The sequence below is a fragment of the Rhinoraja longicauda genome, chromosome 10, assembly GCF_053455715.1.
Source record: "Rhinoraja longicauda isolate Sanriku21f chromosome 10, sRhiLon1.1, whole genome shotgun sequence".
In the NCBI taxonomy this organism is placed as follows: domain Eukaryota; kingdom Metazoa; phylum Chordata; class Chondrichthyes; order Rajiformes; family Arhynchobatidae; genus Rhinoraja; species Rhinoraja longicauda.
The window spans coordinates 11179727-11207350 of NC_135962.1; the positions used below are offsets into that span (position 1 = coordinate 11179727).

The window sequence follows — 27624 nt, forward strand, 5'->3', positions numbered from 1 at the left end:
GCCGCTCCCACCTTAAAGCTATGTCCTCTGGCCGATGGCTTTTCCACCCTGGTGAAAAAGATTCTGACTGTCTACCCTATCTATGTATCTCATAATTTTATATATTGTAATTGGGTCTCCTCTCCCTCTGGAGTTCCAGAGAAAACATTCCAAGTTTTCCAGCCACTCCTAATATCCTTTAATGTATGCAGAATTCTCGTAAACCTCTTCTGCACCCTCTCCATAGTTTCCACATCCTTCCGGTAAAGGGACGACCTGAACTGTACGCAATACTCCAAACAAAGCCTAACCAATGTCATATAGAGCTGCGTCATGCCTTCCTGATTCTTAGACTCGATGCCTGACCAATGAAGCCAAGCATGCCGCCTTTACCACTTTATCTACTAGTGTTGCCATTTTCAGCGAGCTATGGATCTGATCAATAGCCAAGATCCCTGTTCATATTAATTCTCTTAAGTGTCTTGCCAACAACGATATCTCTTCCCCTTATATTTGACCTCCAAAGTGTAACACCTCATATTTGCTCCAACTGTCATTTGTCCACCCATTTCTGTTGCTGATCTTTCCTGCTGAATACTTTGACTGTCTTTCTCACTGTCTGAACTCCACCAATTTTGGTGTTGTCTGCAAACTTATTAACCAACCCATCTACATCTATGTCCAAGTTATTTAGAAACATAGAAAATAGGTGCATTCGGCCCTTCGAGCCAGCACCGCCATTCAATATGATCATGGCTGATCATCCAAAATCAGTACCCCGTTCCTGCTTTTCCCCCATATCTCTTGATTCCGTTAGCCCAAAGAGCTAAATTTAACAGCAAATTGGCCTCCACTGCCTTCTGTGGCAGAGAATGCCACAGGTTCACAACTCTCTGAGTGAATTTTTTTTTCCTCATCTCAGTCCTAAATGGCCTAACCCTTATTCTTAAACTGTGACCCCCGGTTCTAGTCTCCCTAACATGGGGAACATTTTTCCTGCATTTTAGCCTGCCCAACCACTTTAGAATTTTATGTTTCTATCAGATCCCCTTGTAGGATTTACTGAATCCCACGACAGAAAGCAAAGTACAAATGACACTTAGCTGAGCCAGACACCTTGTGTCACGTTTATTCCAGAAGCCTCTTTTACCTACATTCTCACCAATCATAACCCGTGTGCAGATAAGGCCCATTTAGTGCATCTGACCTTGGAGTTGTTATTGAGCTCTTGTGGCTGGACCTTCTCATGAGGCTGCTGGCGAGTCGCCAGAGGTGACAGACTGTATGCAAAACCAACGTGGGCGTGAAGGCGCCACAACTCCCCTCTCAGCCACCGAGTCATACAATATGTGTAGAGAAAAAAAACCTGCAGATGCTGGTTTAAATCGAAGGTAGACACAAAATGCTGGAGTAACTCAGCGGGTCAGGCAGCATTCTACCTCCAATGGGACCCAACTACTGGCCACATCTTCCCATCTCCACCCCTTTCTGCTTTCCGCAGAGACCGTTCCCTCCGTAACTCCCTGGTCCATGCGTCACTTCCCACCCAAACTACCCTCTCCGCAGATACTTTCCCCTGTAACCGCAGGAGATGCAACACCTGCCACTTTACCTCCCCCCTCGACTCCATCCAAGGACCCAAACAGTCTTTCCAGGTGAGGCAGAGGTTCACCTGCACCTCCTCCAACCTCATCTATTGTATCCGCTGTTCCAGATGTCAACTTCTCTACATTGGCAAGACCAAGCGTCGGCTCGGCGATCATTTCGCTCAATACCTCCGCTCAGTCCGCGTTAACCACCTGATCTCCCGGTGGCTCAGCACTTCAACTCCCCCTCCCACTCCCAATCTGACCTTTCTGTCCTGGGCCTCCTCCATTGTCAGAGTGAGGCCCAACGCAAATTGGAGGAATAGCATCTCATTTTTTGCTTGGGCAGTTTACACCCCAGCGGTATGAACATTGACCTTTTTAACTTCAGATAGTTCCTCTGTCCCTCTCTATCCATCCCCTCCCCCTTCCCAGTTCTCCCTCTAGTCTTCCTGTCTCCTACTACATCCTATCTTTGTCCCACCTCCTCCCCTGACATCAGTCTGAAGAAGGGTCTCGACCCGAAATGTCACCCATTCCTTCTCTCCCGAGATGCAGTCTGACCCGCTGAGTTGAGTCATACAAGATGATGACTGCCTGGCTGTGTCCTGCCCCGCACCTCATGGCGGGTTGATTTTACGGCCTGATCTTGTTTGGTACTGCAGTGTGGGAGGTCTTTGACAGGAAGTGTTGGGGTCTTGTGACTTCGCCGGTTCAGTGGGTGAGGTAGTCGGTTGGTTCACGACGTATGCTGGCTTTAACCGGTTGATGGATACGGTGTCAGGTTTTCGTTCCAATAGATCACAAAACGTTTGGGTAGGCATTGGATGACTTGGTAAGGGCCATCGTATGCTTGTTGGAGGTCGGCAGACAGCGTTGTGTCGGACCAAAACCTGTGTAGTGTTAGAGGTCAGCAGGCATGTAGACCATTGCAGCTAGGTGCATAGCTCGCTGAAATCGATCGACATACCTGCTTGGATCATAGGATCTGTCTGTGGGGATTGGTTCGACAAATTCGCCGGCCAGCTTCCCATTGTGCTGTAAACTATTTCCGCCGTCGAACATCCTAGGTTTGCTTTCACCTCCGTACAAATGCGAAGTAGAACTGGAGGCAACCGTTCACTCCAGTTCGCCGCATCTCCTCCGGATGCCAGAGCAGCTTTCAACTGGCGATGAACAGTTCAATCAGGCCATTCACTTGTGGATGATTCGCAGTCGTTCAAATCCGGTTCATACCTAAGAGGTCGGTTAGTGTTTGAAACAGTACAGACTCGAGTTGCGGTCCTTGGTCTGCTGTAATCGTACTTGGGGCCCCAAAGACCGTCACGCTTGATGAAAGACCAGATGAAATGTTCGGAGATTAATTTTATCATAGCCTTGTTGCTCAGATGTGATAAGTTGTGCAGCGCGCTGAAAAATTCTCGACGCATCGTCTTAGGCACAAACGGCCTAGGTTTGCCAGTGGAAGTGTCACATAAGGTTTTTCTCGTGTCACCGATAGGTACATCTTCCAATTTTAGGGCTGTATGCTTCTGGTGGTAATGGATAAGACCGGGATCAGTATGCTGCGCGCAAGCCATGGCTTAAAAATCGGTGAGTGTGGCTGCATTCAGAGCATCCACCTCCAGTCTTGATAGGGCATCAGCAACCGGATTTGCTTTTCCTTGAATGAGCCTGATGTCACTGGAGAACTGCAGAACGAAGTCCAAGTGGCGGATTTCCCACAGTGCATAGCTCCCCACACTTGTACGAGTGATGTATGTGAGCGGTTGGTGATCCGTATGAATAGTGAAGGGCCGGCCTTCCAACAGATGGCGAGAATGCTTGACGGTGAGGTACATAGCCAAAAGTTCTCGCCCGAACATACTGCACCGAACATCTGTGTGAATGATAATTTTGCCGAAAAGAATGCCAGAGGCTCCCACCTGCCATTGACTCGCTGCTCTACGACGACTCCCATGGCGGTAACGTGGCCATCAGTGGTGAGTGAAAATAAGGCATTGGGCCTCCGATGGACCAGCATAGTTGCATCAGCGAGAGTCCTCTTAGCGGCGTTGAAGGCTTGCACTGCATCCTCGGGTAAACACAACGGTTTCTTTGAAGACCATTTGCTTGCACCTTTGGGTAAGTTGGTCAAGGGTAATAGGGAAACTGAGGCGTTCGGTAGAAAGTGGCGGTAGAAATTCATCATCCCCAAAAGTCGCCGTAATTAGTTTAATAAATTTGGCAGTGGGTAGCTTTGGATTTCCTGCACCTTTGATTCACTGGGCAGGATGCTATTCACCGTCAAGTGAGGAAAGTGAGTTTGCGAGTGCCAAACACGCATTTGTTCATGTTAATGACAATACCATATTCGTCGAGACGCTGGAACAGTAATCCAAGGTGTTTCTTGTGTTCGTCTTCGCTGCAGCTCGCTACCAACACGTCGTCTATATATGCGTAGACGAAAGAGGCCGGAGAGTACGTGGTCCATGAAATGCTGGAACGATTGTGCTGTGTTCCGTAAACCAAACAGCATCTGTAGAAATTCTAACGACCCGAACGGAGTGACCACGGCTGTCTTGGGAATATCGGCAGGCTCGACCGGAATTTGACAACACACATGCACAAGATCGATGCTTGTGAACACCCACTTACCCTGTAGGCTTGCAGAGAAATCCTGCAAATGTGGAATGCTGTATCAATCTGAAATAGTGGCATTGTTTAGTGAATGGTAGTCGCCGCAGGGTCGCCAGTCTCTGGGAGACTTCTTCGGGACCATGTGAAGAGGTGATGCCCAGCAGCTCAGACTTGCGGATGATCCCGAGCTCTAACATATGGTCAAATTTGGCCTTTGCGACTTTGAGGCGATCTACGGGTAACCTGCGCTCTCTTGCCGAAACTGGAGGGCTGCGGGTCTGAATATGATGCGTGACAGAGTGTTTGATATCGTTGTGTCGGTAAGATGGAGTTATTCGTCGTGGAGTAACTCCTGATATGGGCTTGTGCTGGGTTGGAGGCTGGTAAGATGAGAGATAGTCATTGCCCGGATGACAGATGCAGTTCACCTGTGCGTGGGTGCAGTAATCACTCAAGCGGCGATTTTTAAAATCCACCAGCAAAGAAAAGCGCAAAAGAAAATTTGCTCCGATAATGTGTTTTGATACGTCGGCGACTGTGAAAATCAAACGAAACGTTTTCTGCAGACCGATGTCGAGCGTTACTGATTTCTGACCAAATGGCTGTATGCTAGAATTGTTCGCGGCAGTGAGAACACATCCGGCGTTAGGGTAAAAACGCTCTTGGGAACTGGGAGGAACGATCATTAACTCGGCACCGGAGTCAATGAGATATTGCATACCCGAAAGGTGGTCGCTGAGAAAAAGGCGGTGGCTAGTTTTCTCACGGGCAGCGGTCGCCTCTACTGCCGGGCCTTGTCGTTTCCCGGGTGTTGATGTTTGTAGAAGGAGCAAGGAGGTTGACACGACCGGGCCGCTGCACCATATTCCAGCAAATGCGTTGCCCTTCACCTCGGCCCCGTCCCCGATCCCCAAAGTTTGTATTAAACCTAAAATGGGGATGGTTCTGCTGGGCTGCCAAAGCCTCGACTTGCGCAGTGAGCATTGCAATTTGCTGTTCCCGCTGTGCATTTTCCGGCTTTACTGTTGTTGCATTAACCACAGTCACCTGCAGCGCTGGTTCAATGAAACCTCTTCCATTAGCACCAAAGGGACGACGGTGAATAAGGTGGGCCTAAAATTGTTGCACTATTGTGTACTGTTTTGGCTGTAGTTCAGGAACAAACAAACGAGTTTTAGTATATAGATTGATGACCGTATGGCAAAACAAATTCCTCGTATGTTGCAATACATACTTGGCTAATAAAGTATGATTACGATCATGATTATAATCCTAAATTCCAGTGAATACAAGTCCAGTAGAACTATTCTTTCATCTTATATCAGTCCAGCACTCCTTCAATAGCAAGAATGTCCTTCCTCAAATTAGGAGACCAAAATTGCACACAATACTCCAGGTGCAGTCTCACCAGGGTCCTGTACAACTGCAGTATGACCTCTTGCTCCTAAACTCAAATCCTCTTGCAATGAAGGCCAACATGCCATTAGCTTTCTTCTCTGCTTGCTTACTTTCAGTGACTGATGTACAAGGCCACCCAGGTCTCGCTGCACCTCCCCTTTTCCTAATCTGACTTCATTCAGATAATAATCTGTCTTCCTGTTCTTGCCACCACACACTTACCCACATTATACTGCATCTGCCACGCATCTGCGCACTCACCCAACCTATCCAAGTCACCCTGTAGCCTCATAGCATCGTCCTCGCAGCTCACACTGCCACCCGGCTTTGTGTCATCCCGCAAACTTGGAGATGATATTTATATCATAATCAACAGAGGGCCCAGCACAGATTCCTGTGGAAATCCACTGATTACAGACATCCAGCTAGAATAATGCCCCCCCACCGCAACCAAAAAGAAAAGTGGTCTGAGTATTTGGGGGAAGTAGAATTTGCGGCAATGTGCTTCAGGACCATTCACCAGAGCCTGAAGTGGCATCAATGAGCAGAGGTAGTGGGATTTAGCCAAAAAGAATGGTTTGGGATTTTGTTGATTTTTAAAAGTGGGTAGAAGATTTAAGTCATCCTGATCATATTTTTGGGGGTGTTGGTCCAGATGTTAGTTATTTAAAGTTATTAGTTAGTTGTGTGGGATAAGGAATGGTAGCCTGTCATCAGGCTGATGTCATACTTCAGCATAATATTGTCAAGGGGAAGAGCATAGTTTGAAGGGGGTGGGTGGATGTTCTTTGTGGAGAGAAAGGGTGAAATGCGAGGTTCCACAATCATTAAGTGGGTAGTTAATGGTGGAGAAACTATTCCTGGCATGCATCAAGTGAAATATTCCAGGAGCCAGCAGTAACATGGAGGCAAGGTACCAGGGGAGGATTGAGTGCTGGGAAACATAGAAGATAGCAGAAATTCTGAGAAAGTAATGAAACAACATGATCATAAGTTAACTCTGGTCATTTATTTTCCTAATACATGATCAGGTATCACAGCGATTTGAGACCAGCTAATTCTTTCGAGATCAGAAATTGACCTATGTCAACATGACTTTTAGTAGGAAGATAAATTTGTCTTCTGGGCATACCTGAAGTCACCTGCTTTTCTATGTAAGTTTGTTTGGACTCAACTGTGAAGTCCTAATCTTCTTTATCTTGTTGGTTTTCTCTCGGCAGGTATCGTATATTGGTTTTTGACCATGATCTGTTTAGCTTTGTGGATCTGGAGTTTGATAAGTGGCCAGTGATTGTCATCACAAATCCAAAATCGGCTCTATATAGTAGCCCTGGACATGAGCCACTGGGAAAAATAAAGGAGTCTACACACATCAGGTATGAGCTGACCTGTGTTCAGTTGCATTGCTTTTGACTTCATTTCGAAACAAGGTTAGAGCCAAATATAGTTTCAGCTGTGCGACAGATACAAAGAATAACCGTAACCATTGTTGAACATATCGTGGATTCCATCATGCATTCAGCATATTTCGACGTATTCTGTGGAACATTGGAATGTGGACTGTCAACTCTTGTATTGCCAGGTGATAGGGTAGGTGGGTCCTCTTCTAAGCACAGAGTCACACTGCATGGAAACAGCCCTTCTAAATTCTACTTAAACATTGTGAAGTTACCTGCCTCCACCACACCTGCAGGCAGTGCTTTACAGTTTGGAACTGCACTCTGGGTGAAAAAATTGCTTCCTAAAGTTCTCACAATCCCCTTCCATTAAACATATGATATCTGGCTTTATACACCTCTGTTATGGATAAAGGTTCCTATGATCTACCCTGTCAATGCCCCTCCTAATAGGTTCTTAATAGGTTCTGCTGAACCACCTCTGCTCCAAGGAAAACGAACCCAAATCCAGTCCCTTTGCATATCATCCCAGGCAACATCCCTCCTGTGGCACACTTTAGTTTAGTTTAAAGTTACTGCTTGGAAACAGGTCCTTTGTCCAGGCTCAATCAATTCACCTGTTCTCAAGTATGTTATCTCACTCTCTGATCCCAACACATTAGGGACAATTTACAGTGTCCAATTAACCTACAAAACCCATACGTTGTGGGATGTGGGATGAAATCAGAGCACCTGGAGGAAACCCACGCAGTCACAGGGAGAATGTGCAAACTCCACACAGACAGTACCCAAGGTCAGGATTGAACCGGGTCTCTGGTGCTGTGAGGCAGCAGCTCTACCAGCTGCGCCACAATGCTCAATGATGGCACTTCCAAAATTGAAGCATCCCAAAGATGTTACAATGTAAAGTTAATTTTGGAATAAAAACTGCAGATGCCGGTTTATATTGAAGGTAGACACAAAATGCTGGAGTAACTCAGCGGGTCAGGCAGCATCTCGGGAGAGAAGGAATGGGTGACGTTTCGGGTCGAGACCCTTCTTCAGACTGATGTCAGGGGAGGGGGCAGGACAAAGATAGGATGTAGTCAGAGACCGGAAGAATAGTGGGAAAACTGGGAAGGGAGAGGGGATAGAGAGGGGAAGCAGGGACTACCTGAAGTGGGAGGTTAATGTACATACCGCTGGGGTGTAAACTGACCAAGCAAAATATGAGGTACTGTTCCTCCAATTTGTGCTGGGCCTCACTCTGACAATGGAGGAGGCCCAGGACAGAAAGGTCAGATTGGGAATGGGAGGGGGAGTTGAAGTGCCGAGCCACCGGGAGATCAGGTTGGTTGACGGACTGAGCGGAGGTGTTCAGCAAAACGATCACTGAGCCTGCACTTAGTCTCGCTGATGTAGAGAAGTTAACATCTGGAACAGCGGATACAATAGATGAGGTTGGAGGAGGTGCAGGTGGACCTCTGGAAAGACTGGGTCCTTGGATGGAGTCGAGGTGGGGTGTAAAGGGACAGGTGTTGCATCTCCTGCGGTTGCAGGGGAAAGTACCTGGGGAGGGGGTGGTTTGGGTGGGAAGGGACGAGTGGACCAGGGAGTTATGGAGGGAACGGTCTCTGCGAAAAGCAGAAAGGGGTGGAGATGGGAAAATGTGGCCAGTAGTGGAATCCCGTTGGAGGTGACGGAAATGTTGGAGGATAATTTGTTGTATACGACGGCTGATGGGGTGGAAGGTGAGGACAAGGGGGACTCTATCCTTGTAAGAATGGGGAGAGGGGGAGCAAGAGGAGACCCTAGTGAGAGCCTCATCTATAATGGAAGATGGGAACCCCCCTTTTCCTAAAGAATGAGGACATCTCCGATGCCCTAGTATGGAACACCTCATCCTGGGCTGAGATGGAGGAATTGAGAGTGGGGGATAGAGTTTTTACAAGAAACGGGATGGGATGAAGTGTAGTCAAGATAGCTATGGGAGTCAGTGGGTTTGTAGTAGATGTCGGTCACTAGTCTGTCTCCTGTGATGGAGATGGTGAGATCTAGAAACGGTAGAGTGATGTCGGAGATGATCCAAGTATATTTAAGAGCAGATGGAAATTAGTGATGAAATTGATGGTCAGTGAGTTCTGCATGGGTACAAGAGGTAGCACTAATGCAGTCGTCAATGTCGCGGAAGTAGTTCGGGGATCGGGCCAGTGTACGCCTGGAACAGGGAATGTTTGACGTGCCCGACAAAGAGGCAGGCATAGCTGAGGCCCATGCGAGTGCCCATAGCTACGCCTTGGATTTGGAGCAAGTGGGAGGAGTCAAAGGAGAAGTTGTTGAGAGTAAGGACCAACTCTGCTAGGCGGAGGAGAGTATTGGTAGATGGAAATTGGCTGGTTCTATGGTCGAGGAAGAAATGGAGGGCTTTAAGACCCTCCTGATGGGGATGGGGGTGTAGAGTGACTGGACATCCATAGTAAAGATGAGGGAGTGGGGGCCTGGAAAACGGAAGTGATTGAGGAGATGGAGAGCATGTGTGGTGTCTTGGACATAGGTAGGTGGGAATCGGACCAGGGGGATAGGATGGAGTCGAGGTAGATGGAAATTAATTCGGTGGGACATGAATAGGCGGAAACAATGGGTCTGCCAGGACAGTTCTGTTTGTGGATTTTGGGGAGAAGGTAAGAACGAGCTGTGCGGGACTGGGGAACAATAAGGTTGGAGGCTTTAAGGGGCAGAGAGCTGGAAGAGATGAGATCAGTAATGGTGTTGGAGATTAAGGCCTGGTGCTCGTCTGTGGGGTCATGGTCCAAGGATAAGTAGGAGGAAGTGTCTGAGAGTTGTCGTCTGGCCTCAGTCTGGTAGAGGTCAGCACGCCAGACTATCACGGCACCTCCCTCGTCGGCGGGTTTGATAACTAAGTCGGGGTTGCTGCAGAGTGAGCGGAGGGCTGTTAGTTTTGGATATGGCTCATGGCATTGAATCAATACCTGAACTGAGTTTGAAAGACAAGCGTACTACCATTGAACCACAGCTGACATCTGACCAGATATTTGGACGGAGAATGAAGGTATCACAAAATGCTGGAGTAACTCAGCGGGTCAGGCAGCATCTTTGGGGAGAAGGAATGGGTGACATTTCGGGTCGAGACCCTTCTTCAAACTGATGTCGGGGGGGCGGGACAAAGAAAGGTAGTTCGAGACATGAAGACAGTGGGAGAACTGGGAAGGGGGAGGGGAAGAGAGGGACAGAGGAGCTATCTAAAGTTAGAGAAGTCCAACAGCGGGGAAGAAGCTGTTCCTGAATTTGGTGTACATACTTCAAGCTTTTATTCTTTTGCCCAATGGAAGAGGGGAGAAGATGGAATGACAAGGGCATGAGTGGTCCTTGATTATGTTGGCTGCTTTCCTGAGGCAGTGTGAAGTTTCGATAGAGTCAATGGTGAGTAGGCTAGTTTGCATGATGGACTGGGTTGCATCCAGAACTCTGCAATTTCTTGTGGTTTTGGGCAGAGCAGTTGGAAATACAACTTGTGATTCATTTGAATAGAATGCTTTTTATGATGAATCAAGATAAAATGGTAGGTGTTATTGGAGAGGTGCTGAATTTCTTTAGACTTCACGGGAAATAGAGGCGTTGGTGTGCTTTCATAGCTGTAGTGCCACTGTGGTCGGACCAGAACAAATAGTGATATTCATGCCCAGGAACTTGAAGCTCTTGACCACCTCTGCTTCAGCACCGTTGATGCTGACTGAGGCAGGTACACCACTCTGCTTCCTGAAGTGGAGGAGAAAGGAGGGGGGGGATTAGTTAGAGGTCACCTTAAATGGGACAATTTAGTGCTCATACTAGTGGGTTGTAAGCGACGTGAACAGAATATGAGGTACTATTCCTGAAGTTTCCAGTTTGCATATGGCCTCACTGACAATGGAGGAGGCCCAAGACAGAAAGGTCAGTAATGGAATGGGAAAGGGAGTTAAAATGGTTACCAGGTCCCTTCCCATTTCTCATTCTGAACTCCCCCACCCCTACGTTCCTCCCTCTGGCTTCACAATTTGCAACTCTTCAATTCTGTCTCTCACTTTCTGATTTTATCTCTGGCTTATGAACAGTCAGTTCTTGAAGTTGATGTGTTAATGCAGGAGAAATGGGCAGGACTAAAGACCTGAGTGACTTTGACATGCGCTAAATTGTTATGGCCAGACTACTGGGTCAGAGCATCTCTGAAACAGCAAGGCTTGTGGGGTGCTCCTGGTCAGCAGTGGTGAATACCTACCAACAGTGGTCTGGGGAGGGATAAACTACAAACCGGTGACAGGGTGTTGGGCGCCCAAGGCTTATCGATGCGCGAGGGCAACGAAGGCTATTCCGTCTGGTCCGAACCAACAGAATGTCTACTGTGGCACGTCACAGCAAATTTTAATGGTCACGGGAGGAATGTGTCACAATACACAGTGCATCGCACCCTGCTGCGTATCGGGCTGCACATGGAGGACCAACACCATATTAGGCAGGTGGTCATAATGTTTTGGCTGATCAGTGTACACTGTGCTCCAGCTCTGGCCTAACCAATAATCTCTATACATTTGTATTTCAATCATGCATTATGTATGCCTACAATTTATCTACCTGTGCTGCCCCCTTCAGGAATCCTTGAATCTGTACACCAAGTTCCTGCTGTTCTACAGTAATCCCGAAAGAGCGTAGCGACAAAGTGGGCGGGGGAAAGTTTAATGGAGTCATGCAGGCAGGTTTTCGACGCACACAGTAGTGGGGCCTGAAACGCATTGCCAGAGGGGGTGGTGGTAGAGGCAGATACGATTGTGGCGTTTAAGAGGCTTTTAGATAGGCACATGGAAGTGCAGGGAATAGAGGGATATTGATCATTCACAGACAGATTCGATCATTGGCATTATGTTCGGCACAAACATTGTGGGCCGAAGGACCCCATCATGTTCTGTACTGTTCTATGTTCTAGGGTCCTGGTTTCATTCTGTATGTAGGGGCAGCACTATGCCACAGTTGGTAGAGGCCTGTCTCAACAGCACCGGACACCCGTTTACACCTGATCCCAAGCGCTGTCTGCATGGAGTTTGCATGTTCTCTCTGTGACCACATGGTTTTCTTTCGGGCGCTTCAGTTTCTTCTCACATACCAAAGACATACATATCAGTATGTTAATTAGCTGCTGTAAATTGTCCTTGTGCGTAGGTGAGTGGATGAAAAAGTGGGATAACATAAAACTAGTGTGAACGAGTGACTGATGTTTGGCTTGGACTCGGGGGTTGGGGGGTGAGGGTCAAGGTCCTGTTTCCATGCTGTATGATAATGATTGTATGACCCTTTTTATCCTCCCAAAGTGAACTCTTCATTCTTTTCAGGATAAAATTCCACCTTCAATTGCTCTGTCCATTTTACAAACTGATCAATATAATCCTGCAGCCTAAGTACCCTCTTCATTGTCATCCAGAAGTCTAAGGCTATCCCCCTCACTAGTTCAGAGATTAATTTGAGGATTTATTTTCACTTGCTTGTTGGTCGAGATAGATGAGAATGTATTTTGAATCTTTTGGAAGATTATAATGAATATTTGAGAGTAACCACCATTAATAACTAAAATGAGGGGAGCATTTAAGATCTTAAATAACAACGCAGAAGCTTGAATACTTGATACAATCACTTGAATTCTGAACTGCAAAGACTAACTGAAGATCATGCTGGAATCTGTACATCATCATATATTTTCATCTCCCCTGCATGGATTGGTTCAGTTTGTGCCCAGTTTGGGTGAAGGAGAGCAATAATATTTACGTAGCAGCCACATTGTCATTAAATGTTTTATCAATTTAGAGGATCACATCACGTGGGTATAGTAAGCCTTTCCCATCTCAAAATAATGTAACCTCCCCACCACCATCAAACCGATTTATCACTCCCACCACGGGAGATTCCTCGGGGAAGCGAAACTCAAAACTAAAACATGACTTTGAAAATAGACTAGAATAAGTTAACTGATGCTACAATTCTCAATTATGTCATCACCAGTTGTCACTGGACTAGTCTGGTAGATTACCTCAACCTCACACAATTGGTTGACCATCATAGCCATCCTTTTGGTGCACAGCCAGTCTTCCTTAGTCATTCCTGGATGATTCATGCCTGCTCATCCCTCACAAGATCCATCATGAAATATATAAAAGTATCAAACATGGTTCAAAAAGCAAGAGAAAAATGAATGGTAAGGTCCTTGGGGTATCGAGAAACACAAGGACCTTGGTGTGCTCAGATTCCTGGAGGTGACAACACAGATAGTCATAGTGGTGAAGAAGGCATAGAGGATACTTGCCATCATTAGAATATAAGAACAGGGAGGTTATGATACAACTTTACGAAATGTTAATTACAGTTTTAGTCTCCACACAGCAGAAAGGCGATATTTACACAGCAGGGGGAGCAGAGGAGATTCACCAGAATGTTATCTAGGATGCAGCCTCAGAACACAGAGTACAACACAGGAACAGGCCCTTTGGCCCACATTGTCCATGCCAACCATGATGACAGTCTAAACTAATTCCATGTGCCTGCACATGGTCTACATGCCACCATCTAGATTTTCCTAGGCGACCTAGATTTTCAGAAAGCATTTGATAAGGTGCCACATGTGAGCCTGCTAAGGAAGATGAGAGTCCATGGCATTAAAGGGCAGATACTAGCATGGATATCAGGTTGGCTGAATGGCAGAAGGCAAAGGGTGGCAATAAAGGGGGCCTTTTCTGGTTGGGTGGCAGTGACTAGCAGTGTTGCGCAGGGGTCGGTGCTGGGGCCGCTACTCTTCACATTGTATATTAATGATTTGGATGAGGGGATTGAAGGCTTTGTGGCCAATTTTGCGGATGATACAAAAATAGGTGGAAGGGCAGGTAGTGTAGAGAAAGCAGGGACTCTGCAGAAGGACTTGGACAGGTTGGGATGCAAGTAGCAACGGTAGTAAAGAAGGCAATTTATTTTGCGAGGGGTAGAATACAAAAACAGGGACGTAATGCTGAGGCTCTGTAAGGCACTGGTCAGGCTGCATTTGGAGCACTGTGAGCAATTTTGGGCACCATATCTGAGGAAGGATGTGCTGGCTCTGGAGAGGGTCCAGAGGAAGTTTACAAGAATTATTCCAGGAATGAGTGGGTTAACATATGATGAGCATTTGACGACACTGGGCCTGTACTCGTTGGAGTTTAGAAGAATGAGGGGAGACTTCATTGAAACGTGAAAGGCTTGGGTAGAGTGGATGTGGAGAGGATGTTTCCAGTAGTGGGAGAGTCCAAGACTACAGGTCATAGCCCCAGAATTAAAGGACGTTCCTTTAGGAATGAGATGTGGAGGGATTTCATTAGTCAGAGGGTGGTGAATCTGTGGAATTCTTTGCCACAGAAGGCTATAGAGGCTGTCTGGGGATATTTTTAAGGCAGATAGATAGATTCGTGATTAGTACTGGCGTCAGGGGTTATGGGGAGCAGGCAGGAGAATGGGGTTAGGAGCGAGATATAGATTAACCATGATTGAATGGGCCGAATGGCCTAATTCTGCTCCTATCACATGACCTAATGATCTTCTGCCTATTCATGTCTGTCTAAATGCCTTGTATCCGCTTCCACAACCTCCTCTTGGAGCACCCTTACCACAGTGTGTTAAAATAAAAACTTGCCTCACAAATCTCATAAAATTTTAACCCTCTTATTTTGCACCTATGCCCTATAGTAAATTTCTAACTGGTCTAAATAATTTGACAATCTTCCTTGTTATTCTCAACTCTGTTAACTTTCATGCCGCTGTCAAACCTATGAATCAGAGCACCTACTTGTTAATCCAAATTATTGATAAACATTGCAAACATTAGTGGGGACAGCACTGATCTTGGCTAAACACCACTGGTCACAGACCTTCAGTGAGAAAGATGCCTCTCTATTACCACCTTCTGTCTTCCATGACCAAGCCAATTTTGGATCCAATTTACCATCTCAACATAGATCTCACGTGACCTAATCTTTACTAAAGTCCATGTAGACAACTTTCACTGCCATACTCTCATCAAATATCTGTCACTTTCTCAACATTTTTCATTCAAATTTGTGAGACCAGACCTTCCCCACAGAAGCCACACTTACTATCTCTAATATGCTTTTTTAAATGTGAGTAAATCCTGTCCTTAAGAGTCTTAAATAATTTCCCCACCATTGATGTATTGCTCAGTGGCCAATATTTTCTGATATAGACATTAGAAATACAGCATGGAAATATGCCCTTTGGCCCATTGAGTCCACGCAGATCATCAATCACCCATTCACATTAGTTATAATAATAATAATCCTTTATTCGTCCCACAACGGGGAAATTTGCAGGGTTACAGCAGCAAAGTGGATAGCAAAAATAAATACGCAGTCATTAAAAAATAAAATAATTATCTTTATGTACTGGTCTGCTGGGAGCAGTGCTGATTGTGCAGTCTGACGGCAGCAGGAAGGAAGGACCTTCGATATCTCTCCTTCACACACTTGGGGTGAAGAAGTCTGTCACTGAAGGAGCTGCTCAGTGCAATGACTGTGTCCTGCATGGGATGGGAGTCGTTGTCTAGCAGTGATGGTAGCTTTGCCGTCATCCTCCTCTCTCCCACCGCCTGCGCTGAGTCGAGGGGGCATCCCAGGACCGAGCTGGCCTTCTTGATCAGTTTATCAAGTCTCTTCCTGTCAGCAGTTGAGATGCTGCTGCTTCAACAGACCACTCCATAGAAAATGGCTGATGCTACCACAGTGTTGAAGAAGGTCCTCCGGAGTGCCCCCTGCACTCCAAAGGACATGAGTCTCCTCAGCAGGTACAGTCTGCTCTGGCCTTTCTCATACAGTGCATTAATATTATCAGTCCAGTCCAGTTTATTGTTCAGGTAAACACCCAGGTACTTATGAGTCCAATCTCTCAATGTCCATTACCTGGATGTTCACCGGTGTCGAGGGGGCGGGCTGCGCCTGCAGAAATCCACCACCATCTCCATGGTTTTCCCCGCGTTGATCTGGAGGCGGTTCCGCTGGCACCAGTCCACAAAGTCCTGAGTCAGTTCTCTGTACGCCCTGTCATCATCATCTGTGATGAGGCCGACGATGGCAGAGTCGTCAGAGAACTTTTGCGGATAACAGTTGGCTGAGCTCTGCATGGAGTCCGCAGTGTACAGGGTGAACAGGAAAGGAGCCAAAACTGTTCCCTGCAGAGCCCCTGTGCTGCAGACCACCATGTCAGAAACGCAATTCCTTGTCGGGTTCTATGTTATTCCATTTTCTCATCCATCCCCTACACACAAAGGCGAACTACAGAGGGCAATTAACTTAGAAACCCACATGTCTTTGGGACATAGGAGGAAACCTGAGCCCCGGAGGAAACCCACACGATCACAGGGAGAACGTGCAAACTTCACACATACAGCACCTGAGGTCAGCATCGAACCTGGGTCTTTGGCACTGTGATGCAGCAGCTCTACCAGCTGCGGCACTGTGCCACCCATAATTTGTGCCCATTTCCCCTCTTAAATAAAGGAAGAACATCAAGTCCTGGGATCCACCTTATTGTTTCTCAAGACGCCTAACAACACCTCCTCTTTAATATCGATATGCTTAAGAATTTGAACAAATCTCCCCATTATCTCGCCAATATCCATGACACTTCCTTAGTGAATACTACTGCAAAGTACTCATTAAGCATCTCACCTACTCCCTCTGGTTACATGCACAAAATTCTCTAATTTCTCCTTGAGTTTCAAAATCTCTAAGTCTACCTTTTCGTTAGATAACCTCTTGCATATAAAATGCCATAACCTTGCTTGCCAAACTCATTTTGTGGCTCTCTTCAGCCTAATTTCTTATTCAAGTTGTTCTCTACTTCTTCAAGGGCCTTGTCCGATTTCAATTACCTAAATCTTACATATGCTTCCTTTTGCTTTTTGACTTAAATATCTCTTATCAACCAAAGTTCCTGAACTTTGCCATCCTTATCTTTCATCCTCTGGTTATGAACTCAACTGGCTTTATAAGAGCACGACATGTCAGATGTAGATTTGCCCTCAAACAGCCACTCTAAATCTACCTCCTCCAGTTCCTGCTGAACATTGTTGTAGTTAACCTGCCCACAATGTAGCACTTTCACCGAAAGAACTGTCTACCCTTCTCCATAGCTTTTTTACAACCTGTGGAATTATGGGTCAAGGTGGTGCAGCGGTAGAGTTGCTGCCTTACAGCGCTTGTGGCGCCGGAGACCTGGGTTCGAGCCCGACTACGGGTGCTGTCTGTACGGAGTTTGTACGTTCTCCTCGTGACCGCGTGGGTTTTCTCTGAGATCTTCGGTTTCCTCCCACACTCCAAAGACGTACAGGTTTGTAGGTTAATTGGCTTGTTATAAGTGTAAAAATTGTCCCTATTAATGTAGTGTTAATGTGCGGGGATCGCTGGTCGACCCGGACTCAGTGGGCCGGTGTTTCCGCGCTGTATCTCTAAATTAAACCAAAATGCTATGCTCATTCCCAGAACGAGGTCGAGTACAGCCCCATCCCTAGCTGGACTATACTCTATCAAGTCACTTCCTGGATGCACTGAACAAATTTTGCCCTATCTAAGTTCCTGGCACTAAGATGTCTCAGTCAGTATTAGGGAAGTTAATATCACCCACTACAAATAGCTAATTTTCTATCATTCCACGATCTGCCTCTATATCTGTTCTTGATACCACATGCCTATAGAATAACCTGTCATAGTAACTACACCTTCCTTATTCCAAGTTCTACCCATATGGCCTCGTTCGATAAACTCTCCAAGATGTCCTCAGTGCAGCTGTAACAAATTCACTGATCACTCAACTCCCTCAACTCTTTTACATTCCTTTCTGTCATATCTGAAACATGACACCCTGGAAAGTTGAATTGCTCGTCATGCTCTTCTCTTATTAATGGTTTGAAGTTCAATGCACTAATTCAGGCTTTGGGCTCATCTACTTTACCCATTGTACTTTTTGCATTAAAGCAAAAAAATGTTCTATCTAATATTTGGGAATCTGGTGGCAGAAATAAGATATAAAAATAACAACTGTGGGAATTAATACAGCTTTGTGGACTAATTATTGTTGGTAACGGCTTACATTTCTTCATCAGGGTCTTAGTTTTCTCCACGGCTAAAGTTACCTCAGTACTTATCAAAATTGATGGTATCACAAAGGGCAGTGCAGTCCACATCAAAGGTCCACTTCATACGCTTCTTTGGCGGCCGATGGATTATGGTGCAGGAGTGCACTACATTGAAGTCCACGCACAGGTTAGTTTTCTTTAATACCAAAGCAATATTCAGCAGACAGTCATCTTAAATAAATAGATCAAAAAGCTGAATCTACTCTTGGGTCAGGCAATGTTTATGGAGACAGTTAATTATTATTTCATAACATAGAAAATAGAGGATTCTGTAGTCATACTACTGGGATGTAGGCACTCAAGTGGAATAAGTGATGCTGTTACTCTGGCAATGAAGGAGGCCCAGGACAAAAAGGGGAAGTTAAAATGGTTAGCAACTGGGAGCTCCAGCATGCCCAGTAGTGGTTAAGAACAATTGATCAGTGATGAATTGGATAATTCTGAAAAAAAATAGTTGAAAGTGCTCCTGGTTATCATGGGTGCCAGGGGTAATGGGTAGAAGGCTGGAGAATGGGGTTCAGGGGTTAAGAGGGGAAGATAGATCAGCCATAATTGAATCGCGGGTGGACTTGATAGGCCAAATGGCCTAATTCGGCTCCTATCACTTATGAACTGGGTAACATTTAATGCAGCTTAACAAAGCCCTACCGAAGGAAATGCACGTTAGCCAGAGAGCAGAAAGTGATTTGTTTGATACTCAGTCTTGTTAGCAGTGTCAGCCACAGCAGATTGTCAAGACACGAGGGAGAGGGAAATCAACCCAAACTTCAATCCTTTAGTGAAGGCTCATCAATTAAATGAACAAATGAATTTTGCTTGCCTCTAAAGTCTCTGAGACTTAAATTATTTTAGACTGCATGTAAAGAAAGGCAACAATAGAAAGTGGTTTGAGGGCTGTAAGTTAGTGGGAATCAATGCTCTCGGTAAAAGGTAGAGAGATAAAACGGTCAAAGAAATGCTACAGCATTGGTTAAAAAAAGTGTGGTGTTGTTACTGTAAGTTTTTTAAGGGCAAAGGATTTGTTAACTTGATTCCCTTTGTCTTTAATTGTAATTTGGCATTGTCCAAAATCTCTCATGCATTTGTCCTTTCACATTGACTCTAATGAAAACAATTCAACAACTTCTTGCCCTATTTTCCACATTTCAGACACCTATACATGCTCACTCAATCTAGAATCACCATGGGTTTGCTGATCTGGTTGGGCACATCCCTCTGCAACAGGCATATTGGCAAATCACGACGATTGATTAGGTAGCAGCAGCGGCTTGAGAAATCACTTGTTCTCAAACCCAATTTCTGCTTCTCAATCTGGGATACACTTAAGTAGGACATGGATTCCTTTGTCAACACAGGCTTGGATCACTTACATTTCAACTAGTTTACCTTAAATATAAGTGACCAACTAAGGTTGGTAAACTGCTCACATTTGTTATTCCTCATAGTGAATCACTTATTTTTTTGATCTAAGGACAAAGCTGGAAGAACCACAATTGTTGGCCATAGGTTTACAATGGAAGAGATCAACCTGCTCCCTTTCGACGTGATGGCTTCGTTCATCATCCAGGCTCCTCACCACATCACAGTAAGCACAACCATTGGCTTTAGAAAGACAGCAAAAGTTCAGGAAGGACTTTGGTTAGATTGTGCAGAGTGTTTCATTTTCAGTTTTGTGTTCCCATTGTAGAATGGTACCAGAGAAGCGGAGGAAGTAGTAGAAATTAGAATGTATGAATCCCCTGTAATATGTTTCAGTACCTCTTCCTCTTGTATGCGAGTCTTAAACCAAGCCAATTAGAATTGATTTGGCTGTGAAAGATAGATAAATTGAATATTGATGGCAGGTATTCAATAATCAAAGGTCTTTCACAAATATATTCCCTTCAGCAAAGAAAATGTAGCTAGAAAAGTGAACCAATAGTGTACAACTGATTGAGAATATTAAATTAAGTGAGGTGAAAATATTGCTAAAAAGAGAATGGATTAGGCAGATTTCACAAATAAAAAGTAATTCATTATCACTCTGCAATTTACTGTGAATCGCTGTCATTCTCTCTTGCTGTCATTCTTTTCTGTGATTTGTCCTCACTATCTGCTTTGACCCGCCTTTAGTCTAGTCTGTGTTATTCACCGTCACTCTCAGCTATCTGATTCGATGTTGTTTACTTTTGAGGGAGGTTTTCTCTACATTTTTCTCTGTTTTTGGGAGTTTTATTTTACACGTTCAATCCAATAGTTTTTTAGTGTGTTCCATGATTCATTGTAGCGTTCTTAAGGACATAAAAGAAAATAAATGAAATTTAACGTGGAGTTTGCACTTCAGACAAGTACAAACCACAATGATGTCACATCGAACAGAAGAAACCCCGTGTCTCTTCTCCAGGGACACAAGGCTTTGCATATCTTTGCATATGCCAGATTCATAAGTTGGCCATGGCCATTCCTTGCAGCATATTAAAATTATTTAAATGCTTTAACTATTTGAAATGTTGCTGATCCTCAGAGGTAGCAGGACTTGGTGGAGCAGGCCCCTGACGGTTCATGGTGTAAGAACTTTGTCAAGGCAATGGTTGTAGTTTTGCTACTTGCTGTCTAGTTGCCCCCCTTTCCCGCTCCTTCTCATGCAAGCATGGTACCAACATCAAGGATATGCAGAGCTGCACCGATGCACAGAGTAAGACGTGGACATGGACCCAGCCACGTCCAATGAGATCTAGTCCACTAATGTCACAGGGTTGTTCCTATAGGAACTAGACTGAGACTACCTAACAGTATTGAAGCTTGATATGTTGTGAACTGGATATTAATGATAGACACAGAAAGCTAGAGTAACTCAGCGGGTCAGGCAGCATCTCTGGAGAAAAAGAATAGGTGACGTTTCAGGTCGAGATCCTTCTTCAGACTGAGAAACAGGGGAGAAGAACCGAGAGATATGAAAAGGTACATAGAACAAATTAATGAAAGATTAATCAAATTAATCAAAGCCAGCAACGAGGATCAAGGAAAGGTGGAGCCCACAATGGTCCATTGTTGGCTGTGGAGAAGGTGATGACAAGTAATACAAACAGTGAAACTCAGCAGGCGACAGTGAAAATAGTACAACGACTAGGATGGGGAATGATAGAGAGAGGGGATGGAAGGGTTACTTGAAGTTAGATAAATCAATATTCGTACCACTGGGTTGTAAGCTGCCCAAGCGAAATATGAGGTGCTGTTCTAACAATTTGCATTTAGCCTCGCTCTAACAGTGGAGGAGGCCCAGGACAGAAAGGTCAGTAAGGGAAGGGCAGTTAAAGTGTTTGGCAACTGGGAGATTGTGTAGGCCAAGGAGGACTGAACGAAGGTGTTCAGCGAAACGATCAACCAATCTGAGTTTGGTCTCGCCGATATGTAGGAATCCACACCTGGAACAGTAGATGAGATTGGAGGAGGTGCAAGTGAACCTCTATCTCACCTGAAAGGACTGTCAGGGCCCCTGGATGGAGGTATAAGGACAGGTGTTGCATCTCCTGCTGTTTCAGAGGAAGGTACCTGTGAAGGGATGGTTTGGGTGGGAAGGGATGTATTAACCAGGGAGTTGCAGAGGGAATGGTCTCTGCGGAAAGGGGTGGAGATGGGAAGATGTGACTATTGGTAGGATCTCGTTGGAGGTGGCGAAAATGTTGGGGGATTATGTGCTGAATGTGACAACTGATGAGGCGAAAGGCGAAGACTAGGGGGACTCTAACCCTGTTGCAACTGGGGGAAGGTGGAGCAAGAACGGAGCTGTGGGGTACTAAAGAGACATGTGAGGGCCTCATCTTTGATAGAAGACAGGAAGCTCCATTCCCTAACGAATGAGGACATCTCAGATGTTCTTGTATGGAACACCTCATCTTGGGCGCAGATGCAGCATAGACGGAGGAATTGGGAGTAGGAGATAGCCTTTGCAGAAGGCAGGGCGGGAAGAAGTGTAGTCTAGATAGTTCTGGGAGTCAGTAGATTTATAATAGACAATAGACAATAGGTGCAGGAGTAGGCCATTCAGCCCTTCGAGCCAGCACCGCCATTCAATGCGATATGGCTGATCACTCTCAATCAGTACTCCGTTCCTGCCTTCTCCCCATACCCCCTCACTCCGCTATCCTTAAGAGCTCTATCCAGCTCTCTCTTGAAAGTATCCAACGAACTGGCCTCCACTGCCTTCTGAGGCAGAGAATTCCACACCTTCACCACTCTCTGACTGAAAAAGTTCTTCCTCATCTCCGTTCTAAATGGCCTACCCCTTATTCTTAAACTGTGGCCCCTTGTTCTGGACTCCCCCAACATTGGGAACATGTTTCCTTAATGATGCAACTTTATATTTTGCAGCTCAAAGTTATCTTTATTTTGGTCCTTCTGATGAATCTCCTTGTAATCATCGCCTTCCGCTACTTGACAAAGCCACGGTTTAAAGGTAACTTTGTGCATTTTACAGTTTGATTCTAAATTCTGTTGAAAATATAGGTTATGTTCAATATCTCAGCTGATTTGAGAGAGAAAACGATGCCAAGAAAAACAGTGCACTGTTGGAGGACACCTCCCTGTAACTCCCTTTGGCAAATAGGTTTTGAGTGGGTTACACTCCTGGATAGATAGCTCATTAAGATAATGAATGACATTATAAAATTAGGTTATCTATATTTTGCACCAGATTTCTGGCTCCTCATCACCGTTCATCATTGCTCAATGTGCACATAGCTACATCTGAAAGGGTGATGGTTAAGATCAAATGGCTCCTTTCCCTCTGATTGAACATAATTCTCCATTATTGAACATTTCACTAATATGGATTGTTCAAGCTTACAAAGAGACGCTATAGGTTGAGACCCTTTTTCCGATTAAGAGTTAGGGGAAATGGCATTTCCTTTCTGGGCAAATCTAGAGCTGGGTGTCACTTTAAAAAAATAAGGGGTCAGTCACTTTGGATAAGAGATGAAAAATAAACTTCTTCACCCAAATGCTCTGAACTTTTTTAATTTCAAGAGGGCTGTGCAGACCAGGTCACTGAGCATATTCACATTCGATTAATAATTTTCTTAAAAATTAAGTGAATCAAGAATACGTGCAGAGACAAGGGGCTGTAGTAGAATATCAGCCATGACCCTATTCAATAGCATAACAGAACAAGGTGTCTCAATGGCCTTCTATTTCTATCTTCATTTTGAAAGCATTTTTTAAAATGATTATCATTCCACACCATCCACTATCCTGCACATTCATCCTCTTGCCACTGCCACATTATCTACGTAAAACATTATAGCCATTCACAATTAAATTTCCGCCACTCAGTGGAATGGGGACAGCAGGTGCATGGGAACAGCAGATCTGAAGATTCCTATCCACGTTATACACCATCAGTGTAGGGTCAAAGTCTTCGATTGCCCTTCCTGACAACATTACTTGAGAATCTTCACAAGTACTGCAACAGTTCATGAAGGCAGCTTGCATGATAAATGTTTGCCTTGCCAATATCATCCAAGTCCCATGAGAGAAAGAAGAGAGTACATTTTACTGCAGTGAGCTGTTTTGAATTTGAACACATCTTCCAAAAGGAAGGAAGATGGCAGCCAATTCAAAAAAAAAACTTTCTACCAGATTTGGACAAGTATCTGAAAAATGTCCAAGGCTATTGAAAAGTGCAACAAACAGAACAGCTTTCACCAATGCTGAATGACCTCTGTGCTGTTTCCTTGAGGTTCTCTTCTAAAATATACAAAATTGTTATAATTTGCTGTAAAATATTTTCAATCTCCTTTCGTTTTCAGATACCCCTGGTTTCTTTGCTCTGGTGAATTTTTCAGTTCATGTGTTCTCAAAGACTAATATACTCTATTATCCTGTCTTGCTATTCACGTGCTACGTAGCAGTGGGTGAGTGTTTTAACGTTTTTCTATACAAACAGTCATGAATTTTCCAATAATGTTGCATTTGATTAGCATTATTTGTTTTTGTTCTTCCTCATTTTTAGTTCTTCCAATTGTTTTATTTGATTCCCAGCTCTTCTTTGCATGTATTCAGTTCCCTACAGTAGTTTGATGTAATCCTGGAGTTTATCATAAGGACAAATTTCTAAATTAAATAGTCCACTCGAATTGAGCAACGTGGCAGGGCAAGCCAAATCTGACCAATCTTTGGAGGAATTCAGGGCTGAAGAACTGGAGGAGATTAGAGATCGAGTACAGAGGAGTTTGAACATGATAATTTTAAGTTATAGGATTAAAGATTCAAAGTGGTGTTTTCCTTTTGGTAAAATATTTAATACTGTGATTAAAACTCCAACTAATCGAGATTAAGTCTCTGTAAATCCACTCATCATCCTTAAAAGAAAGATTTCAAAATGTTTATGAACATCCATTTCAGGTCTTTAAAAGATGTAGATTGCAAATAAGTTAACTTTATTAAAAGCTAGTCATGAAAATTTATTTTTGATATTCAGTTGAACAGTATAATAACAGTATAATATGTTAATTTAAAGAGAAGAATGAAAGAAACCGGTTGTACATTAGCCATCATTGGTGGTCCATCATTTGCTCCTTTTAATATTTATATCCGGATGGTCCCAACGCCAGAGATTTTAAATGGGAGGCAAGTGAGCATTTTCAAATTCATGGAACCTGGTACCACAGAGCGATACAACAAAATATAAAACTGCTCCATAATGAAGCTTGGAGTGACAATCTTGAACTGTGAAACTATTTAGTTAATTAGATTCAGACAGATTTGTAAAGGGATGCTTAACTATCCAGAGTAGACACAAAATGCTGGAGTAATCAGCGGGATAGGCAGCATCTCTGGAGAGGAGGAATGGATGACGTTTCAGGTCGAGACCCTTCTTTAGACTATCCAGAAACATGTTTAAAGTAGTAGGCAAGTTAATGACCATGGATGTTATTTATGAATTTTTAAAAATATTTCCTGTAAGTTCCTTATAAGAGGTTGCTGGGTGGAGCTGGCCAGGAAATTGTCCGTGTCAGAAGACATAGGAATAGGCAGGTACAGCACCAATCACATCCTGCTTACTAGTTTCCTCCAAGAATCCAAGTACAGGGGGTTCAAACTATTCACCTCATTTATGAACAACTTAAAGATGCATAAGTTGTCCAAAGACCAAAAAAAAAGTGGTATTGGGAATAATATAAATGGGAAGCATAAATTGCAGATAATTAAAGAAAATGAGGGAAATTATTTTGAAACCATTTCAAGTGAGATCACCATTTTGGACTAAAATGATCATATATTCAAAATTCTAAACGAGAAAAACCAAAAGAGTGTTAATACTCCATGAATATAGATAATTTCATTTTCATAGACAGATTCAAACAGTAATCAAAGGGTAATTGTATCCAGATGAATTCATTGGAGGCGACTGGTGGAGGGGGGAAAATTTTGTTCGCAGAATCTAGGATCTAGGCAAAACAAATCTGAAAAATTACAGCCAGACCTTCAGGAATGAACACAGCCACATAAGTATACTACATTTACCTACAATTGATGCTGGGTCGACTGTTAAATTTAAATCCGAAACTTTATCCAGAGATGGTGACAGAGGCAAAAGCTAGATTCATGGAAGTTAGGTCAACCGTGAACTTAGAATCAAGGAGTTAAATAACTTAAGTCTTTGGCTGTAATATTTCTTGTAAATGTTTTGTTTACTATGGTGATAATGCGCTTTGGAAGGAAACAAATAGTTTCACTCCTTTCCCTATCTTCTATGTTCTAACATAGTTGTAAAATTTCAGCTCCACTTTTGCCATGTTGCAGGGCCCTGGTTCATTGGTGAGATTATTGATGACCATTTTGGAGCTTGCTTTGTCTTTGGTATCATTGTTGATGGTCACTTCTTGGAGGGAAGCCTGACTTATTTCTGTGGAATCCTTCAGGTAAACTGACAACTTCTTGAACATTGTAGATGTAATTAGATGCTGAGATTAATATTGTACCTAACAACATTCTGAGCAGGGTTCTGATCGAGTAAATAAAGAAATTGTTTACAGTGGCTCAGGATTGGTAGAAAGAAAACATGTAGTGGGTAAAATGAACTAATGCTGATCACAGATGAAGATATGCAGAATACTCCAAATTCCCTCTCTTGGTTTGTCACTTTGTAGGTTGCAGGTCTCTCAGTGGTGTAACAGTAGACTTGCTGCCTTACAGTGCCAGAGATCGGGGCAACACAGTGGTGCAGGGCCAGAGACCCGAGTTCGATCATGACTGTGGGTGTTGTCTGTACAGAGCTTATACATTCTCCATGTGACGGCGTGGGTTTTCTCCAGTTTCCTCCCACATTCCAAAGACCTACAAGTATATAGGTTAATTGGCTTATGTAAATTGTCCCTAGTGTGTAGGATTGAACTAGTGTCCGGGTGATTTCTGGTCGGCGTAGACTCAGTGGGCCGATGCGCCTGCTTCCATGCTATATCTCTAAACTAAACTGTTCATCCAGGTAATGAGTTTTAGAGAAACAGCATGGAAACAGGCCCTTTGACCCACTGAGTCTGTGCTGACCAACGATCACCCCATACACTAGTTCTGTCCTACACACTAAGGGCAATTTACAGAAGACAATGAACCTACAAACCGTACGTCAATAGAAAGTGGGAGGAAACCGGAGCACCTGGAGGAAATCCACATGATCATATAGAGAATGCACAAACTCTGCACAGTCATCTCCCATAGTCAGGATTGAACCCAAGTCTCTGGTGCTGTGAGGCAGCCTCTCTACCACTGTGCCGCCTGTAACGGTCACTGTCATCTCTGCAGTGATGCGTTTAAAACCCACACTTCAGGGAGTAATTTTTTTTCTCAAATCCATCTACCGTAACTAATGTAGTTAACAACACCTCTGCCAAAGGAAATATACCCTTCCCCTTCACCCACTCGGAAGTTTAACACCTCAAATTTCTCTTCAGTTTGCTTAGTTCCAAAAGTAATATGGGCGATACTGTGGAGCAGCTGGTAGAGCTGTTGCCTGATAGTGCCAGAGACCCGGTTTAATCCTGACCTCGGGTGCTGTCTGTGTAGAGTTTGCATATTCTCCCTGTGATTGCATGGGTTTCCTCTGGGTGCTCTGGTTTCCTCCCATATCCCAAGGATGTGTAGTTGATTGGCTTCTTTAAATTGCCCTTAGAGTGTAGGAAATGGATGAGAAAGTGGGACTGAACTGTTGTGAATGGGTGATCGATGGTCAGTGTGAATTCAGTGAGCCAAAGGGCCTATTTCCATTTTGGAATGGATTTTTAAAAGACTCATAATCCTGAGAACACCAAAATTCACTGTTACTGTTGGAGAAATTTGATTTGGCTTTAAATATCAGGAAATAGTAGACAGAAATCAGTAGGTAAAAATTAGGTATTAACTTTGTCTGCACATCCTTTGAATGAAAGAAAATAACATGAAATTGTTGGATTACTGTGAGAATCCTGATTGTTCATGG

General features: G+C 44.3%; 1 protein-coding gene across 1 annotated transcript in view; it reads left to right on the forward strand.

Annotated features, from left to right (window-relative positions):
* The window catches only part of tmem62 (transmembrane protein 62), a 64428-nt gene that overhangs the window by 35047 nt on the left and 1757 nt on the right, over positions 1 to 27624 (forward strand). The window contains exons 8-13 of the mRNA XM_078406203.1: positions 6803 to 6958; positions 18138 to 18297; positions 19642 to 19755; positions 22521 to 22605; positions 23957 to 24061; positions 25953 to 26071. Coding sequence (XP_078262329.1) covers positions 6803 to 6958; positions 18138 to 18297; positions 19642 to 19755; positions 22521 to 22605; positions 23957 to 24061; positions 25953 to 26071 — 739 coding nt within the window. The remainder of the gene's footprint in view (positions 1 to 6802; positions 6959 to 18137; positions 18298 to 19641; positions 19756 to 22520; positions 22606 to 23956; positions 24062 to 25952; positions 26072 to 27624) is intronic.